Below are 20,592 nucleotides of genomic sequence, written 5' to 3'. Positions count from 1 at the left end.
GAAAATCATCTTTAAATGGTTGTTTTAAAAAGAAACCTTGCAAAATAGCCCAAAACCACTTCTCTCCGATTACAAAATGAGCATGTGGTGCAAAGGGACACAGAATACCAATTTACGATACCCTGTACTGACTGACAATGCTTGTTGCATGGCAACGAGATCCTGCAGTCTGAAAACAGCACAGAACTCCTTTTCTCCACTTGCCAAGCCAGTTAACCCCATCGAGGCAGAGGAAGGATGCAAAAAACAGTTGTGCAGAGACGACTACCAACACCAGCACTACCAACACCAGCACTTTAATGATGGCAAGTCTAAAGCCATAGAATCACAAGCCCAAATTCCAGCTCGTTTACACCTTGAGAGCAACTTATATGCCCTCACTCTTCAGGTTTCCCAACATACTAGAAAAAACTGCTGACCGTTGGGCACATTTTTTTAAATTTATTTATTTATGATAGTCACAGAGAGAGAGAGAGAAGCAGAGACACAGGCAGAGGGAGAAGCAGGCTCCATGCACTGGGAGCCCGACGTGGGATTCGATCCCGGGTCTCCAGGATCGCACCCTGGGCCAAAGGCAGGCGCCAAACCACTGCGCCACCCAGGGATCCCCACCGTTGGGCACATTTCTTTGAAAAGCATCATCTGCAGGAGTTGTTTTTTTTAAGATTTTATTTATTTACTTGAGAGAGTGAGAAAGAGAGAGAGAGAGAGGAAGAAGGTAGAGGCAGAGGGAGAAGAAGACTGCCCGCTGAGCAGGGAGCCCTATGCATGACTTGATCCCAGGACCCTGAGATCACGACCCGAGCTGAATACTGATGCTTCTTCGAATGAGCCACCCAGGCGCCCCAAGAATTGTTTTTTGAATAAAAGTTCCTAGGTAATAACATACCCACACATCTTTTGTTTCATAATTTAAAAGAAGTAATTTGAGCCTTTCAGTTTATCTTCTAAAAAATCATAATTTATGCACAAAGGCTGTAATTTCCTAACAACTTAAATTTCTCCTACTTAAAATGTTATTTGAACTATTTTTATGTATTACCTATACAGGGAACTAGTAATATGTCATAAAACTTTTGACAGAATTCTGCTTCATCTAAAGAACAAAACATAAAAGCTTGTAGTTAGTCTTGCCATGGCTTTAAATATGTTCACTGTTTTGTTGGGATTCCCCCATTTCTTTTGCAAAATGGCTGCCACACTCTACCTAAGAACAGATTAAATATCAGATAAAATAAACTTAGAGTGGTTCTCAAACTTCTCAAAAATGAGAGGCCTTTTAAAGTCAGGAATTGTACTTTCACTGTATGTTGATTGAGAAAATGTGATGGAAAAACACTTTAGGGGCACCTGGGTGGCTCAGTCGGTTAAGAAGCATCTGACTCTTGATTTCAGCTCTGCTTATGATCTGAAATCAAATGCCTAGTGCCACTCCTCCCTCAGCACCGAGCCTCCTTGAGATTCTCTCTCCCTCTCCCTCTCCCCTCCCTCTCCAAAACAATTTTTAAAATATATAAAAGCCCCCTGAATATACTATGTTTGAAATCAATCTGTGTATCATTGTAACAGCGTGTACATGCATACTTGAAATATAATGCATGTGAACTGAGGGCTGGCAGTTTGGGATTACAGAAAAAGCTTTGTACACACAGGTATACAGGTGCTCTGTAAAATAATCCTACAGCTGACTCAGAGCCCACAAATGGGAAATCATCGATCTACCAGAAAAGTTCAAATCATTTTGAAGATCTAGGGTACAGTGCATACAGGTTTGGAAGTGAGGCACTGCCAGGTTGGGGTCCAGGGTCTGCTGCCTGCTGGCCATGCTCACTCACTCACTTGCTCTCTCCCTCCCTCTCTTGAGCCAGGGCCCCACCGAGGGTGATCCTCCCCTGCAGGTAGACGTGCCCTACACAGCACATCACTGTCATTCCTTCACCTCTCCTTCAAAGACTTACAAAATCTGGCCCTCTCTGCTATACTGCTCATCACTCCCTTCCTGTACAAAATCCAGGAGGAGGGCTGGACTGGGTGTGATCCTCAAAGGATGGGACACCGAAGCTGAGAAGCAGCTCTAGAACGTAAAAGAATTACAAGCCCTGTAAAGTATCATGAGCAAGGTCTTGAGAATTATGTTGGACTTAGATGTGAACCTCAGCTGTCATTCACCAACCACGTGACTGAGCCCCCAGGCTTCCTCCACTGTAACTGACTGCTTATCCTAATCTGTTATATAAAGTGTTTCACTGGACACACTTAGCAAGTCTCCTGGACTGTCCTTATATGTGCAACAAATAGATGCTTTTATGTATCACAGATCTACTTATTTTACATAAGGAGAGAACAATAAAAGTCATCCTATATCACTGGCTGGTCCACTTGGTTTGTACCCAGTGTGAGCAAAGATTCACCTCGGAGACATTGTGCCCTATGCTCCTCGTGTCTGGGCTTCCAGATCAATGAGGAACATTCATCAAGTCTTTGGAACACAAAAGTTAATCAAAAAAAGGGATGCCTGGGTGACTCAGCGGCTGAGCGTCTTGCCTTTGGCTCAGGGCATGATCCCGGATTTCCTGCATCAAGTCCCACCTTGGGCTCCCTGCATGGAGCCTCCTTCTCCCTCTGCCTATGCCTCTGTCTCTGTGTCTCAAATTAAATAAATAAATAAATAAATAAATAAATAAATAAATAAATAAATAAATAAATAAATAAATCTTTTTAAAAATCAAGAAGATACCTTTAAAAACAATGAGTTAAGTTTATTTTAAATACTTGCACTGAACTAACAATAAGGTATAATGATTTCTTTCAACAGGGTTTTTTGTTTGTTTGTTTTTCACTTCACTTGGGTTCAAATTCAAAGGCTGATTTTTTTTTTCATCTTCATGTAGTTCCTAACTTACAAATGGGATTGTATCAACTGATTTCAAGGACAGATTTTCTTTTTTGAAACACTATTTACAAATTGTGTGTTGCCAAGCTAAAGTCTAAATAACCAAACAGATGTGTCTTTTGTAATAAAAGTAGGGAACAGCATGAAAACCATCTTTTTCCACTTAAACATAAAACATTTAAATGTTTTAAATGTCGAGTTTTTCCCAAAAAATTGTACAGTAGTTCCTGGCATCACAGAATTTAGGGCAATAGTTCTCGACTAGGAACTTTCCCCCCATGCAACATTTGATGCTGTCTGGAGACATTTTTGATTGTCCTAACTACTAGGGGCAGGTTGGTGTGAGCTACTGGCACATCTACTGGCAGCAGCCAAGGGTAAGGCTGAGCATCCTGCAATGCACAGGACATCCCCTGCAACATGGAATCACCTGGTCCAAAACATCAATAAAGCGTGATTTAGAGGCTGGGATTCGTGCTGGAGGAAAAAATAATAAACTTTCTTTCAAAACTAAAAACATCCAGTTTTCCCAGCATCATCTATTGAAAAGATAATCCTTTCCCCACTAAATAGTCTTGACACCCTTTGTCAAAAGTCAATTGACCGAAAATATGCAAATTTAAACTTCTAGGCTCTGTTCACTGGTCTACAAGGCTATGTTCATGCCAGCACCACACTGTTTTGATCACTGCAGCTTTGTAGCAAGTTCCAAAATCTGCAAGTGGGAGTCCTCCAACTCTCTTTTTTAAGATTGTTTTAACTATTCTGAGTCCCTTGAAATTCCACCTGATTTTCAGGATGGGCTTTTCTATTTCTGAAAAAAAAAAAAAAAATGCCATTGGGATTTTGACAGAGATGATACTGACCCTGTAGATCACTGTGGGTAGTAGTACTGTCATTTTAACATCATTAAGTCTTTAATCCATGCACAGAGCTCTGATCATGCAATTAGTTCTTTGATTTCTTTCAGCAATATTTTATAGTTTTCAGTATACAAGTCTCTCGCTTCCGTGCCTTAAATTTATTACTAGGTATTTTATTTTTTTAGATATTACTGTAAATGGAGTTTTCTTATTTTCCTTTATAGATTGTTCACTGCTAGTATATAGAACTGGAACTGATTTTTATGTGTTGATCTTCTGCCCTGCAATTTTGCTGAATTTATTTCCCAGTTCTGGTAGCCTTATGGACATTTTGCATGTGTTTATATTTAATGTATGTGTACGCATACCTCTCCTTGTATTTGTCATCTGGGGCAGCAAGCTGATCAAAGTGAGGGCTAAAGGAGACCCAAGTTGTGGTCCATACCTCAGGAGAGGATGTTGAAGTCCTAACCCCCACCCCCACCCCCGTATCTCAGAACATGACCCTACCTGAAAACAGGGTCATTATAGATGTAATCACTTATGATGAGGTCACATGAGATAGACCAGGCCCTTTAATCCAATATGATCAGTCTCCTTAAAAAAGGACACCACCACACGAAGACAGAGACACACAGAGAAAAGGTGGCCCTGTGACCACAGAAGCAGAAATGATACTGATGTGTTTACAGAAGCCAAGGAATGCCAAGGATTGCCAGCAAACGCCAGAAGCTAGAAGAGACAAGGAAGGAATTCCTCATCAAGACTAATGACATAATGACCCCGTCATAAATGACCCACCATTTGCTTCAACGTGGATGGAACTGGAGGGTATTACGCTGAGAGAAATAAGTCAATTGGAGAAGGACAAACATTATATGTTCTCATTCATTTGGGGAATATAAATAATAGTGAAAGGGAATATAAGGGAAGGGAGAAGAAATGTGTGGGAAATATCAGAAAGGGAGACAGAACATAAAGACTCCTAACTCTGGGAAACGAACTAGGGGTGGTGGAAGGGGAGGAGGGCGGGGGGTGGGGGTGAATGGGTGACAGGCACTGAGGGGGGCACTTGACGGGATGAGCACTGGGTGTTATTCTGTATGTTGGCAAATTGAACACCAATAAAAAATAAATTTATTATAAAAAAAAAAAAAAGACCCGGTCATGAGTTTCCAACCCATGGACCTGCCCTATGAATTTCAGATGCAAGATCAGCTCACCGAACAAAGTTCAGACTTAGCGGCCTCCATTCAATTCCAACATCCATCAATAAAGGGAAAGAGCAGATTGGAGATCATAAAACATAAGCTGCCTATTTCATAACTGTATCCATGATCTGTATAAAAACCTTACTGAATCAGCTTCTGATTTTAGTACTTTTTATAGATTCAAACAGAACTGCATCAATTCATCAGTTAAAAGGAAACAGAATTGCTGATTGGGTGACAGGGTTCCTTATTTGTAAAGTTTCCAGCAGAAAAAAAAAAAAGACTTGATGTGTTGTCCTTATACTTCAAGTATATTACATATTAACATTTACATGTGAAAAAAATTTTTTAATGTATTCATAGAGAGAGAGAGAGACAGAGACACAGGCAGAGAGAGAAGCAGGCTCCACACGGGGGGCCGGACACGGGACTCGATCCCAGGTCTCCAGGATCACACCCCGGGGCTGCAGGCGATGCTAAACCGCTGCGCCACCGGGGCTGCCCCTACATGTGAAAATTTTTTATCCAAATATTACACTGTGACCCTTTCACTTTGTCACTTAATTCATACCTTTACAGGTAACTTGATTACAGGGGTATAAAAACATACTGTGTTTAAACTGTTCAAAGGACTGTCTTAATACCTTTGAAAATCATGAGTCCAATAGAGAATTAAAATAGGAAGGTCTAAAACAATAACCATGAGGATGGTTTTTAATTTTTTTTTTTTTTTAATATTGGAAGTCCCTGATTATACTCAGCATGTTACAAAGTGCTTAGGGAAATGCACCTGCTTTTGTAAAAGGAGCTGACGTTAGATTTTGTGAGGGAAAACTCAGGCCTGGAGTGCCAAAAGCTCTGGAAGGTGGACAGACAAGGGAGTGATCATTAAAGACATAAAGTGAAATAGGAAGCTGAAGCAAGAGACTGCGTGGGCACCATGGCACCTTTCAGAAGACAGAACAAAAGGACAGGACCAAACTCCTGTCAATTCTGAAATGGACAAACCAAACCACAACTGACCATTCTGAAATGAATGACTGGCTGGGAGAGGTGTGGTTGAAGGTGTGTGGAGCACCCTGAATGCCAAGTGGGGACGACCCTGCTGCGAGCCACAGGAGCAGGTCGAGGTTCTCAGGAGGAAGTGTGGGAAGCAGCGCCCAAGCATCAGGCCAGGAAGGTCAAGGAGGAGACCCAAAGGTTCCAATGGGGGAAATGGGAGGCTGGTTCCCCAGGACACAGATGATGGTTCTACAGTTCAGGGCTCTGCTTTTCCATCTGACAATTCATCTTAACACATTTTAGACACCATTTTGAAATACAGGTTCTCTAAGAGTTTTAACTGGTTCCTTCCTTTCAGAGTGCCTAAAAACAGAAGTCTTTCGTATTCAAGGTTAAAGAAGAAAGGCCAAAGAACATTCAGAATCCTGTATTTACTCAAATGAAAGTAAAGGTACAACATAAAGAAAACAATAACTGCAATACATCAAATCCACAAATCCTCTAAATGCACTATGGCAAACTGCAAAACAAGACAATGGATTATTAATCCCATTTTGCACAGAAAGACTTTCAGATCAGACAGCCAAGGGAAGTTTTTAGAGCCAGTAAAGAATAGAATGGCTTTGAAGCCAAAGAGGATTCCGTTAAACTATCTCTTCCCAAAATGAAAACACCTTGGAAAACTTCCATATCCAGACGAATCTAAAAAGACTACAGAGATTTTCGCCACAGATGATTTGAACAAAATAACAGACAAGTATAACAAAATACTAAAGCAATACAAAATAATGCTGTCAACCTCCCCTAAAAAATGTAACTACAAAAGAAAAATTGTGTTATTTGCAGATGACATTTTGAAAGAAATCAAACACGAATATATGAAGTAGTCTCTACCCCTGTGAACCATATACCATTCCTCAAAGCTTCTGAAAAATGTTAATGGCTATTCCTTCGTTAAACTATAAACACAAGAGAAGCCATTGTGTCTATGCACATATTTACTTTTTTAAAGTAGTTTCTGAGGATTGATCTTACTAGGCCATATCACTAACTCTGGAATCACAGAGCAGGAATCATGCATGTACACCAAGAGTTCAGTCTTAATTCTCACCGCAGAGGGAAGCCACTGAAATGAGTTATACAGGAGACTGAGCTGACCACACGTGAACTGCAGAAAGAGCTGACTACAGCAGAGACAGCACACTGGATGGGACAACAGGCCAACACAATAGCGAATCCAGAAGAATGTGCATATAAAAATGTAATACAGGACAAAAGGGGTCCAGAGGTCTCGATATGATGCACTGCCAGGCTCCAATAAGATGCCAGGTTGCCCAAGGACACAAAAGTAACCCTAACACAGAAACATTCACTAACGAACTAACCTTTTATTTTTTTTTTAAGATTTTTATTTATTTGAAAGAGAGAGAGAGCCAACAGGGGGAGGGACAGAGGGAGAGGGAGAAAAGTAGACCCCCCTGCTGAGCAGAGAGACTAAAGTAGGAGGTCGACCCCAGGACCCTGTGATCATGACCTGAGCCGAAGGCAGATGCTGAGCCAACAGAGCCACATAGGCGCCCCATAAACTAACCATTTTTAAAATCAGTCCCTATGAAACATGCGTGCTAGTTGCACTGGCCTCTGGGGGGTCTATTTCCCCTTTGCCCTATCAGGCTCTCCATGACAGGCACATGTTTCAATGACAAAGCAACACAACGCAAACCATGTACAAAGCAGAAGTGCAAGCCTTCCAGACAATGCAGGCGCCTTGGGGTGCTTGGGTGGCTCCGTATGCCTGCAGCTCAGGTCATGATCCTGGAGTCCTAGGATCCAGCCCCACATCAGGCTCTCTACTCCACAGGGAGCCTGCTTCTCCCTCTCTCTGCTGCTTCCACTGCCTGTGCGCTCTCTTAAATAATGTTTAAAAACAAAAAAAGAGGCAGAGCTTTATGAAGTCACCAAAAATGATGAGAACCATTTCCAACTTAGGGGCAAAGCCACAAAAACAACAATCTGAGAAGGCCGTGGACTGGAAGAACGAAAGGGAACTCAGCGGGTGGAAAGCGCACTCCCGCACCCTGACCTGGGTGGTGGTTACAGAGGCATGCAGACTCGGGACAAATCCACCAGGCTGTGTGTATGTTCATAACACATACATTTAGCTGTGTGCAAATTATACCTTCACAGGGGAAAAAGAACACAAGAGATGATAGACCCTTCTTCCTCCAAGAATTACGGGTTCTGGACAGTCAAGCCTAGAAGCCCTATAGCCAACCTGCAGCAGAGATCAAAGACATCACAGAGCCACGGGGTGCAGCATGCCCAGACCCATCCCACCTCTGGACTCCCAACTACAAGTCAGTAAATGCTAATGTTTCAATCCATTTAAATACAATCAATCTGTTACTTGCAGCTGAAAGCATTTTAACAGATATAATAAGTAAATAACTGGAGAAAGCTAACAGAGATGAGGTAATGGGAGGTAAATGGAAATAACTGGCCTCACGAATGGAGCCTTTGAGTATTTTGGCAAAATTACTTTCTTTGGGATTAACCTAGAAAACTATCACGACATGAGGGGGTATACAGTTCCGACCTACATTACAATTTTTAAAGAAAAATTAGGTAAAAAAAGAAACATTTGATTCTCTCTTGTTCCATTATAAGAATTTAACACAGTTGCAACCACAGCATGAATGTTTTCATAATTTTGTTTCATTTTTCAAGATTAAAGCCAAATAAAGCCTTTTCTCCCCACCTCTGCTATCTCTAAAGTGTCACTCAATCTATTCTGGGTCTATTCATTCTACAGAGCCTTGCTCTTGGACCAATTATTTTCAGAAAATAAAGAGCCTTTAGATGATGAGATCACAAAGAGGACAAATCATTCGCTCACATATCAACATTTTAGAAAATTCAAATACACACTTCAGTTCATACAAGTTAACAGGACAGAGAAGCCCCAGAGCACACTGGTTGAAAGCATGAGCTCCAGAACCAGACTGCTGGGTTGGGACCCCAGTTCTATTGGTTACTAGCAGGAGACCCTGGACAAACATCTGTGGCTCAGCATCCTCATCTATAAAATAACAGATCCTACTTTATAAGCTGTTAGAGGAGTATCAAATAAGTAATATGCAAAGTATTTCAAGCAATGAGTACTCAATAATATCAGGGATTATATTCCAAAATCTAAGAAAACCGAAGAATATAAATGCAGACATTGGAATTAAGTTCTTAGCAAATAAAAAAAAATTTTCTAATCCCAGGCATTATGTTTAAATACAAGCACATATACTTTAAGAAAAATTAAGACAATCAAATATGGGAATAGATGTTGTACTGGCAGTATAAATGAGCTAAAAGTTTAATTTCTAAATATAAAAGAACTTTTTTAAAGGTAACAGCACACCAAACCTATTGAACATTTTAGAATCTACATGATCCTGCACCTTCCCAGAGATGACATGAAAAATCTGAATGTGGAAAGAGAAAGACTGGAAAACTTGTTATTTAGAGTCAGTTCTATCCTCTACCCATTATTAATTCATTAACAGAACACAATCCAAATCAAAACCCCAAAAGATTTGGGGGTATACCTTTTATTTCATTTTTAACTGATAAAAATCATTCTACAACTAATTTAGAAGAATACATTAAATGAACAAGTAAATAAAGTTTTGAAAATCCTAAGAAAATGAACAGTAACTTCCCTTACTGGGCATTAAAATACAAACTTAGGGTCACTGAACTGTGAGGAAACAGCACTGAATTAGATGATCAGTGAGTCCCGATCCAGAAACAAGTATTTATGGATACCCGGTACACATGAATGTGGCATTTCAAACCAATGCAGAAGGATGGGTTGGTCAACAAAGGATGCTGACAGGTGACCAAACACTCCATCTTCAGGTTGATACTAACCTAACCTCCCCACCTGACTTCACAATAAATTGCAGGTGGCTTATACTGCAATAGAAATGAAACCATTGAAAGAAAAGAAAATGTTGGGATCCCTGGGTGGTACAGCGGTTTAGCGTCTGCCTTTGGCCCAGGGCGCGATCCTGGAGACCCAGGATCGAATGCCACGTCAGGCTCCCCGTGCATGGAGCCTGCTTCTCCCTCTGCCTGTGTCTCTGTCTCTGTCTCTCTCTCTTTGTGACTATCATAAATAAATAAAAATTTAAAAAAAAAGAAAAGAAAAGAAAATGTTGGGGCATATGCATACACTTGCAGCTACAGAAGGCATGAACACCCAAGGCAGAAACTATCAAGGCAAGGACCAACAGATCGGACAGGAAATGATAGCACTTCTACCCCAGAACAAATGAAATTAAAAGACAAGGTGACGAGTCTCCTCCCACACAGACTCTGGTCTTGACCGGGTGCCTGGCTCCGGCCCAGGAGACATGAGAACAGGTCACAGGCTGAGGTCTCATGAGAGCCTATGCACCAAGACTGCCACTTCCAAGTGACAGACAGACACACCAGGTGAACCCAGCCCAGGGCTGAAAACGCACAAGTGAGTCTGGGGACACCAGCAGCAGAAGTGCGTGGCCAGCTCGAAATATTCTAATAGGTAACTGAACTGCATGATGTGGGGCTACCTGTTAGGGAGATAATAAACCGCCGCAAGAAAGACTTAACATCCTGCTGGGAAAACAGACAAATCACAGCAGCAGACAATCCCCATGAAATCAGAGCTGTCCAATAATCACACGAAGAAACATCCAACTCTCCTGGTAAAGAAATACAAATCAAAACACTGAGGGGTGCCTGGCTGGCTCAGACAGCAGAGCAGGCAACTCTTGGTCTCGGGGTCATGAGTTCAAGCCCTGTACTGGGTGCAGAGATGACTTAAAAGAAATTTAAAAAATAAAACATTGAGATAACACCATCTGCCTACCAGATTGGCAAAGACCAAAAATATCGATAATGCCCTAACTTGGCCAGCATGTCAGAAAACCTGCACTCTCATTTACTGTTGCTCATTTGGTAATGGGTATCAAAAACTAATAAAATTCCCTTTGGTCTGGTAAACTAATTTCATTTGTTATTCACTCAAATATTTCTTGTGTACTCACAGAGCCTGTGCTGGGAACTATGAACACAGTCAGATCAGGATCTTAATAATTCAGGTTTTATTCGAAGAGTCTAAGATGCTTTTAGCAGGGAGTAACAACAGCCAAGGGCCGCTTTTAAGATCATTCTAACTCTGCACGGAGAAGGGGGAGCAAGAAGGGAAATGAGGAGACACAAGGGGCGCCTGGCTGGCTCAGTCTGAGCAGCGTGTGACTGGATCCTGGGATTGGAAGTTCAAACCCCATGTAGAGAGATCACTTAGAAATAAAATCTTTTAAAAATAAATAGCAATAAACAAATGTTCACGTGGAGAGTAGAGTCAGGGAGAAGCAGCAGAGATCGACCTCACAGGACCTGCTAACAAAAGAAAAAGGAAAAAAATGACTACTACTGATTCTACTACTAGGAATTTATCCTAAAATATAAGCAGATGTGCAGATACAAAATATCAAACATGTGCACAAAGACATATATTCAAAGATGTTCACAGCACTAGCAAAAATAATAGAAAAAATCTAAAAGTCCATCCCTTAAGAGATAAATTAAGTAGATTAAGGCCATCTGAAGCATCATGAAAATGCTCTGTATTTAGTGACAAGAATTAAGTAGAAAGGCGCCAATTACAAATCATAATGTAGTATAATCTCACTTATAAACAGTATGATCTCACTTGTATTTAAAACATACATGTACATGCACATACACATTTAGGGCTGTGTAATGCTCTGCATTAGAAAAAGTCTAGAAAGCTACAAATCAAAAGAGCAAAATTCTAGATGATCTGGGTCTGAGTTAGTAACCTCCTTCCATACCTTCTAAAATCTATGTAAAACCTGTACTGGAAATTTCTAATGAAAGGGAAAACGTCACTAAAACAAAATATAACACTGACCAGACATTTATTTGGGCAATAGTAATTGGTTCGTTTTCTCAAAACACTATAAACACAAAGATTAAAGAGATTACAAAATAATAAAAATAACCCAAAGTTTTAAATTAAAACTTCTGATTCATGAATCTTATATTGTTAAAAACTGAACGTTACAATTTACTTGTGACGCTAGTCTAAGGTGAGACAGGAGTCTGAGAGAGGAGGGGATTGCAGAATGAAGCAGACACTCAAATATAACCAAGGTGGAATCATCCTGAAACCACGGAAGAGCCCTCCACTGCAGCCAGGACTCCTTGGGGATTTGACCTAAAGAGCTATTCATCTTATTCCACTTATGCTCTGGGGTTCTCTAGAACCTTCTTCCCTACCAAGGTAACACAGATAACATAGAATCCACGGAGGACAGAAGATCAAGGGCCTCACGCACACAGTGACACCACTTCTGGAATTCAGGCCATGAGATGCACCAGTTACCAAGACCAAAAGTTCTAGAAGGCTTTCACCCCTGGAAAAGTCCTCATCCCCCAGAGACAAAACTTCCTTGAGTGTTTGAGGGTAATATAGACATACCCAAGAAACCTCACCAGCAGACTACACGGTCTTCTTCAGATTCTCTGGGACTGGCTTCATGTACTGTCCATGACCTCAGCCATCTGCACCGCTGGCAGGGCTACCAAAAAGAGGGCTCCGACGGCACTCAGGCCCCCAGGAACACCCCGGCAAGGTGTCCCCTTCAGCACTCCCACCTACCCGGCTGCCCAGAGAAAAGCCCAGGGGGTTCAGCCTTCAATCTCTCTTCTTCAGAAATAGGAAGATGTCCACTTACAGCATTCGTCCAAAGTTGTACCAATGTCAGAAACCTGGTAAAGCGAATGGTATCATCTATTCTAGTGAATAAGTGAAAATAATAACACAGGGATCAAAGAGTAGGGTTGAGATATAACTCACATACCACAAAATTCACCATTTAAAAGGATCAAGTACAGAGGGCTGTGCAACCGTCACCACCGTTTAATTCCAGAACATTTTCATCCCCGCAGAAAGAAACCCCGTGCATACCCACAAAAGCAGCCACTTCCCACTCCTCCTTCAGTCTCCCGCTCAGGTCCTGGCAACCGTTCATCTGCTCACAGCCTCTACACGACGTACCTCTGCTGGACAGTTCCTACCACAGGAGCCCTGGCACATGTGGCCCTGGGTGTCTGGCTTCCTCCACTCGCACCTTCTCGCCATCCCCGCCATGTGTCAGGGCTGCTCCTCCTGACAGTCAGATGCTGCTCCGCTGGGTGGGTACACCACACTCTGCTGCGCCATCATCGGTCCGAGAACATCTGGGCTGTCTCCACTTTGTGACTATTACGGGTAATGCTGCCGTGGACATCTGGGTACGAGATTCTACATGGACACACGCTTTCGTTTCTCTGGGGGTCTGTACCTGGGGGCGTAGCTGCTGGGTCAACAGTGACTCTGTGTTTAACTTTCTAAGGAACTGCCAGGCTGTGTTCCAACACAGCTGTACCACTCCACACGGTTCTTCACATGGTTAACACAAACTGAAGAGAAGTGGGGGATTTACTCCTCTCAAGTCCATTTTATGTGCCGAAGACAGCGCCAGGGTTTTACAGAATTTCTAATTTAATTTTCCCAACAATTCTATAATGCAAAAGGTATCTCCATTTTACAGAAGAAATTCAAATCTCAAACTATAACTTACTCAAAAATCAACGAACTGGCACACGTCAAAATAGAACCCAAACTCAGGCAGACTTGAAAGCCTGTCCACTTCACCCTCTGCCAGGCAACCTGTACGCTCCAATACATGCAGCACACCACTTCACACCAGAATGATTCTTTGGAAAAGCTACCTGTTAACTAAATTTATTACAATCATTATAAAACAGAAGCTTCCCATGTACAGAAATTTCTAAGAAATTTTAGATCTCTTGCATAAATCAGCTCCCTCATTTATGTTCTTTAGCAAATAACATTCACACATAAAGTTATTGAAAACCTGTCTGTAAACTGCCTAAATCTAAGAGTAGCTTTTCCATCAAAGTTCTACCAATGACAAAAAAAATCTGGGTACCTTCTGCTGTGGACTGAACTGTGCCCCCCAAAATTCATAGGCTGAAGTCCTAATCCATGATGTAACTACATTTGGAGACTGGACTTTAAGGAGGTAGTCAGGATTAAAAGAGGTCATAAGGGTGGGGCTCTAAATCCACAGGACTGGATTTATAAGACCTTATAGGAAGAAGAAAAGGGATCGCTGTCCCTGTGTCTCTGCCACAAGACAACACTGCAAGAAGGCAGTTTGCCTGTGGACAGCGAGAGCCCTACCAGAACCCAGCCACACCACATGGGCACCACGGTCTCAGACACTCAACATCCAGAACTTTGAGAAAATAAGTTTTTGTGGTTTGAACCACCCAGTCTATGGTATTTTTTGTTATAGCAGCCTGAGCTGAGAAAGACATCTTCATGAGTATCAGAAACTACCCCATTATTGTTATTATTTTAAGCACTGGTAAGAATGCAAAGGATGCACTAAACGGAGCAGAAATAAGCTAACCCAATAGACACACAAAAGCTTTGTGCTCAAAAATATTTACAAGTCCCATGATCAGAAAGACTGAAAAACGGAATGATGACCCTTCTAACTCAGAATGTAATGAGGCAGTGCATGATCATGGTATCCTCCAAAGGGCTTTGGAGTCAGACAAACCAGAGTCTCACACTCTTTTTGGCCATTTCTGAGCTTTGTGTCTGAATAAGAGACAAACTCTACTACACCTAATTCCCTGTGGCCCAGATGCTGGCTTCTGTTTGAATTAAAGTAACAAATACTATGGGGTCTGAACCCAGTACAACCTAAAGAATGTTACAGGTGCTCCAAAAATGGTGGTTGTCACTGTCAGCGCACAGATTCTGGAAAAGGATACCCTGGCCAAAGCCAAGAGCATCCACTATTTGCTAAATATTTTACCAATACCATAAATATAAAAATGCCACCCCTGCCCTCAAGGAGCTTACAGGAAAAGGGACAGAGAGATCCAGATATTTATAAAACAATGTAATAAATGCAAAAACAAAAAAATATACAGAGTATATGGGAACACAGGGGATTGGCTGGGAGGCAGATAAATCTGGGACACATCCCAGGAGGCTGACAAAGAATTCCCTTGCTTTCTACTCCAGAAAGCTTCCTAAGACTTTACTTAGGGAACCACCTACTGAGGGACAGCCCAACTTTCTTTTTTTAAAGGTTTTTTTTTTTAAGATTTTATTTATTTATTCATGAGAGACAGAGAGAGAGAGAGAAAGAGAGAGAGAGGCAGAGACTCAGGCAGAGGGAGAAGCAGGCTCCATGCAAGGAGCCCGACATGGGACTCAATCCCGGGTCTCCAGGATCACACCCTGCAGCACTAAACCGCTGTGCCACCATGGCTGCCCTCAGACTCTCCTTTAACTTTTATTTACACGCAATCCCATCCACCAATTGGGAGGGAGAGTGGATTTAAGTGACACAGAAAGAGTTTACTTCTCTTTCTCCCTCACAACCACATAAAAATTGAAATCACATTTTCCCCAAATCCTTGTTACATCCATGATAAAGACTGGATGTTTTACAAGTTACACAATCACCTAGATTTAAGCCGGCTGTAGGGTAAACAACCCAAACCATCAGTCTGGGATGTCCTTTCTTCTATACCAGCCAAATGGGGTCTGCCTACTTATTATGCTTATTCCAACCATGCTAGCTAGGTATCCAAAACCTTGAATACCATACAAACTTCAGTAAATTTTCTCCATTAATCCAAACTGTTACTCAAGATTTATTCACTTACTAAACACCTAAAACACAAACTGATGCCTAAATACAAAGCACTGGCATTCCACCAAAAATGCAAATTTGGCTCCTGCCCCTAAAATAAACCTCTGTGGGAAAGTCACACATCCAAAAACCACAGTATAAATGAAGACCAGTGAGAACAGACACTAGCATTTGCATCCTTTCATAGGTATCTCACTTGACACTTGACAACATCACAATCCTGTGACAAAACAGTATCTCGTTTTTACCAGTCTGCTTAATTAATGAGCAAATCCTGAATATTCTGAGCCCTGATCCTACCACGCTCTAAAATGTGTATTAAAGCTTATCGTTACCATAAAGGAAGGCAACAAAATCATAACAAGTATCTCAAACACTCCGCACGGGAAGATATGTAAAAGATCAGTTTCCTCACTTATGAAATAAAAGACGGCAGGGCCAGATTAGGTGATCAAATAAGGAGCATTTCAGGAAACACTCCCGCTGCCACTGTGTGGGACCACACATGTACCAATCAAATCCTGATGATGAGAAAGAACATTACGCACTCTCTCCCGCCAAGTCCAGGATTGCATTTATGTCCCTATCAACAAGGGAGCCACTATCAGGGGGAGTAGATAAGCAAAATGTAACCCACTTGACATCTGTGAACTAGAAAAGACCTAGAAAGGTAAAGCAAACTACCCAAAAGTTTTATAGAACTAGTCTAAGAGCTAAGCCCTGAAAACAAGAGGAACATAATTGTACGCTGCCATAAAGCATACAAAGCATCTTCTCTTCCACTGCCATTTGACCCTCACTACCACCCAGGCAATAAGTCTCCCCATTTTTAGATATTTTAAAATGTGGATCAGTGAAATCATGTAATTAGGTCCAGGTTATCCAGCTAGTAAGTGGCTTCCATGAAGCCGCACAACCTTACGGGTGCCCTTCCTTTTTAACATGCCAAAGTCACAGAATAGTGAGTGGAAGCACAGCAGGACCCAAGAATGTCAATCCAAAAACTTCCAGGCTCTTCTTACCTACTAGCCTATGTGCAACTGTGTTACATCAGATAAGCTCCTTCTTCCATAAAAAAGGATCTTGAGGCCCCTGGGTGGCTCAGTCCATTAAGCATGCGACTGTTGATTTTGGCTCAGGTCATGATGTCAGGGTCATGGGATCAGCCCTGCACTGGGCTCTGTGTTCAGTAGGGGCCCGCTTGACATTCTCTCCTTCTGACCCCCCCTCCCCGCCCGTGTGCTTGCTCTCTAAATAAAATTAATAAATAAATCTTTAAAAAGAAAGCTCTTGAGTAACCAGCTAGTTAATAAAAAAGCAATCATTTTTAAAAAAGCAAAAAGGCCTTTTAAAAAAGGCCTACACTCTGTTAATATTACATATATACATACCTACCTCAAACACAAATCATCATTTTGCAACATTTTTTGCAACATTACATAAATGAAAAATAGTAGAACCAAGGAGCTAGATGTTAAGCTAACAAAACTACCAGCTTTTTGGGCCTCCACCTTTTCCCTGTCTTATACAGGAAGACATTTGTTAAAGAATCTTCCTTAAACTAAGTATTAGCCAGTAATTCCATATACAGCTTTTTACATGTATAGAATGCCTTTAAGACTGTCTCAGGAATGTAAAGCATTATCCAGTTCCATTCTGCCTAGGAATATTACACCCAGGGAGCCTACTATTCCTGAAATTGAAGTCATCTGAGAGATCTTATCACAAATATTTAAATGGCAACATATTCATCATATCCTCTCTTTGGAATTCTGACCAACTTAATGGAAATTCCTGCCCATGCATTCCTATTTCTGGATGGACTTTAAACCATCAGAACTACTCCTTAATATAATTTAAAGACTCGATATGGTAACACTTATGTCGTTCAGTACTTAAAAGCATCATTGAGATGAAGTCCAGTATTAATGCAACCCTGAAAAGCCCTTTCTTAACACCGAAATATCCCAAAGCTTTCTGCAACCAGCACAAGAACCTTTTACTTCCATACCAAAGCAGCCTACTTTTACAGGGATCTAAGGAAATGCGTACACATGAGCTGCACCAACCACCTGGCAAATAATCCAATCCCTACCAAGTGAAAAGCTGATCCTCTTTTGTGCTCTTAAATTATTCAAAATTAGCCTACAAAGTATTGCTGTGGACTACCCGAACAAACCTTTCAGACCTGTGCACCATGTTCTGTTTTTATGCTACTGGACAGCATCAGTGCAAACTCCCTTCTCCAAATTTAGTAAGGCACAGAGCAGGAGCTTAGAAATTACAAATTACTCTGCATTAGAAAAGGAACTTTTAAAGTGAAGGATAATTTACCTGTGACAGACTGGCAACTATACATGATAGTGATCAAACTTCATTAAGTACCCAAAACTTTTTTTTTTTTTTTTTAGTACACAACCTCTGAATCAGAAAGCTTTATGATGATTTTACTTTAAAATACCCCAGTTTTTGCTGTTTTACATTTCTCAATGTTGACATAAATTTACCCCAAAATCGGAGGTGGGGGGGAGGACTTGTAACCTCTGGCCTGCAAGACTCCTTTCAGCATTGAGTGTTTCAAGCAGAAATGAACACTACGTGGTATTAGAAACTATATCGTTACCTATGTTTTATTACGGTTCCTGCGTTTCCAAGGACGTCAGTACCCGGATAAAGAACTATATACTCCAACCCAAGGTTCAAGTTTTTCCAGCCGAATTTCACAGACATGATGTTTCCGGGTGTGCAGGTCATAATTACATTTTAAACGGACCCATCACATTTGAAAATAAGTTGTGTGGCATGACTAAGGAAAAGGGGTCACTCAGAAATCCGTATTTTTAAGGCCAAGAAAAATCAGGCTTCCTAACTCGGAATCCGAGAAAAGCTCATTCAAATTCCCAGCAAGCTGAAGCGGAAAGCCGAGCGAGATCACTCAAAAATACATCTTAAACACAAAAATGGGAAAGTGTTCAACCTTGAGAGGAGGAGGGGAAAAAAAGAAAAGAAAACTAGCGTTTAAGACGGAAACTACTCAAACGGAGCGAGAATCCCAATGACATGACATTTTCTCCCACGGCGGCGGCAATCCGGAGGGTCTCGGCGCCGCTGGCCCGTCGCGCCGAGCACAAAAGGGCTGGGCCGCCGCGCCCCGGGAGCCCCCCTCGCGGCCCGAGCAGGCCCCGCGGGACCCCCAGGCGGGCGGGCCGGCCGGCAGCCCCAGGTCGCGGCCCCGGGCGCGGCGAGCGGCGCGCAGCCCCCCAGGAGCGGGCGGCCCCCCGCAGCGCAGCCCGCCGCCCCCCCCGCCCCGCCCCGGGCCGGGCCGGGCCGGGCCGGGCCGCAGAGGGGAGCGCCGAGGGGAGCGGCCGCCGCAGCGCCCCGCGGCCCCCGCCCCGCCTGGGCCCCCTCCGGCGCTCCCCGCACCCGCCGGGCGCGCAAAGTTTTCCGCCGCCCCCCGCCCCCCGCCGGGAGGAAGGCTCACGACTCCTCACCTCCGCGCGAACAATACCCGTCTCCCGGCAACGCGCACGCCGGGCCCGCGCCCCCTCCCCATGCCCATCCCCATCCCCATGCCCATCCCCATGCCCATGCCCATGCCCATGCCCATCCCCATCCCCATCCCCGCTCGGGGCCGGCCGGCCGGGCGGGCGCGGGGCGCGGGGCGCGGGGCGGGCGGGGGGGGGGGCAGCCGAGCAGGGCCGCGGGGACGCCGGTGCGGAGCGAGGCCCGAGGGACAAAGGGACGGGAGCGGCGAGGCCGGGCGGCGCCCGCCGGGCTGGGGGCCTGCGCGGGGTCGCGGCGCCCGCCGCACAATGGCCCGCCGCCCCCGCGCGCGCGAGCCCTCACCTCATGGTGCCGGCGGCCGGGACGCGGGGGGCGCGGAGCCGGGGCCTGTGCTCCGGGGGCGGGGACGTGGCTGGCGGGCGGCGGGCGGCGGGCGGCGGGCGGCGGGCGGCGCGCGGCTCCTCCTCCGGCGGCCGGCGCTACACCATGGCCCCGCACAAAGCGGCGGCACCGGCCGAGCGCGGGAGACGCGGCGGAGGCTGCGAGGGCGGGGGAAGCGTCGTCCCCGCTGCGGGAGCGCCCGGCCGCCCTGGGAGGGAGCCCGCCGCCGGGCCGAGTGCAGGCGGCGCCGCTGCCGCGGAGGAGAGCCGCGAGCGCCGCGCGGGGCCGGGGAGGCGGGGCGCGCGGCCCGGGAGCACGCAGGCGCCGCCCTCGCTCCCGCCCCGCCCCCGCCCCCGCCCCTCCCCCTCCCTGCCCCCCCTCCCCTCCCCTCCCCTCCCCCTCGCCGCCCCCTCCTCCTCCTCCTCCTCCTCCTCCTCCCCCTCCTCCCCCTCCCCCCCTCCCCCGGGGCGGGGGCGGGGCGGGAGAGCCCCGGGCCGGCCCCCGGGCCCAGCCGGCCTGCGGAGCGCGCTCGGCTGATCGGCTTTGTGGCTTCTGGCCCACCGCCTGCGCTTCCCCGCGGCCGGGCTGCCGGGGGGCTGCGGGCGGTGCGGGGGAGCTGCGGGAGCTTCCGAGGCTGCAGGAGGTGCAGGGGGGTGCGGGGGACTGCGGGAGGTGCAGAGAGCTGTGGGAGGTGCGGAAGGCTGCAGGGAGGTGCTGGGGGGTGCGGGGGCTGCGGGGGGCTGCGGGGGGCCGCGGGAGGGGGACGCCTAATCGCGACCCCGGGGCCGCATTGTCTCTGGGCCGGCCCGCGCGCCGCACCGGGGGCAGGTATGACCTCATCCCGAGCGGTGGGGGTGGGGGCGGGGGGAGAGGGAGGGGAGTTGATGCCGGGGTGGGGCACGGGCCGGGGGCGGGCGGGGGGGGGGGGT

The 20,592-nt window shown here is 44.9% G+C and overlaps 1 protein-coding gene across 4 annotated transcripts in view; it reads right to left on the bottom strand.

Annotated features, from left to right (window-relative positions):
* Positions 1-19,956, bottom strand: part of ENAH (ENAH actin regulator) — a 140,442-nt gene extending 120,486 nt beyond the window's left edge. For 2 of the 4 annotated variants that reach the window (XM_055323832.1, XM_055323833.1), the window contains exon 1: positions 19,625-19,955. In XM_055323832.1, the coding sequence (XP_055179807.1) occupies positions 19,625-19,629 (5 nt within the window). In that variant the 5' untranslated portion in view covers positions 19,630-19,955. Of the gene's footprint in view, positions 1-19,624 lie in introns of all 4 variants that reach the window. The other 2 variants (XM_055323830.1, XM_055323834.1) reach the window with 2 other exon arrangements.
* Between the last annotated feature and the right edge of the window lie 636 nt (positions 19,957-20,592).

Source organism: Nyctereutes procyonoides, unplaced genomic scaffold (genome assembly GCF_905146905.1).
Source record: "Nyctereutes procyonoides isolate TBG_1078 unplaced genomic scaffold, NYPRO_anot_genome, whole genome shotgun sequence".
NCBI classification, from domain to species: domain Eukaryota; kingdom Metazoa; phylum Chordata; class Mammalia; order Carnivora; family Canidae; genus Nyctereutes; species Nyctereutes procyonoides.
This window is presented reverse-complemented; position numbering and strand designations above follow the sequence as displayed.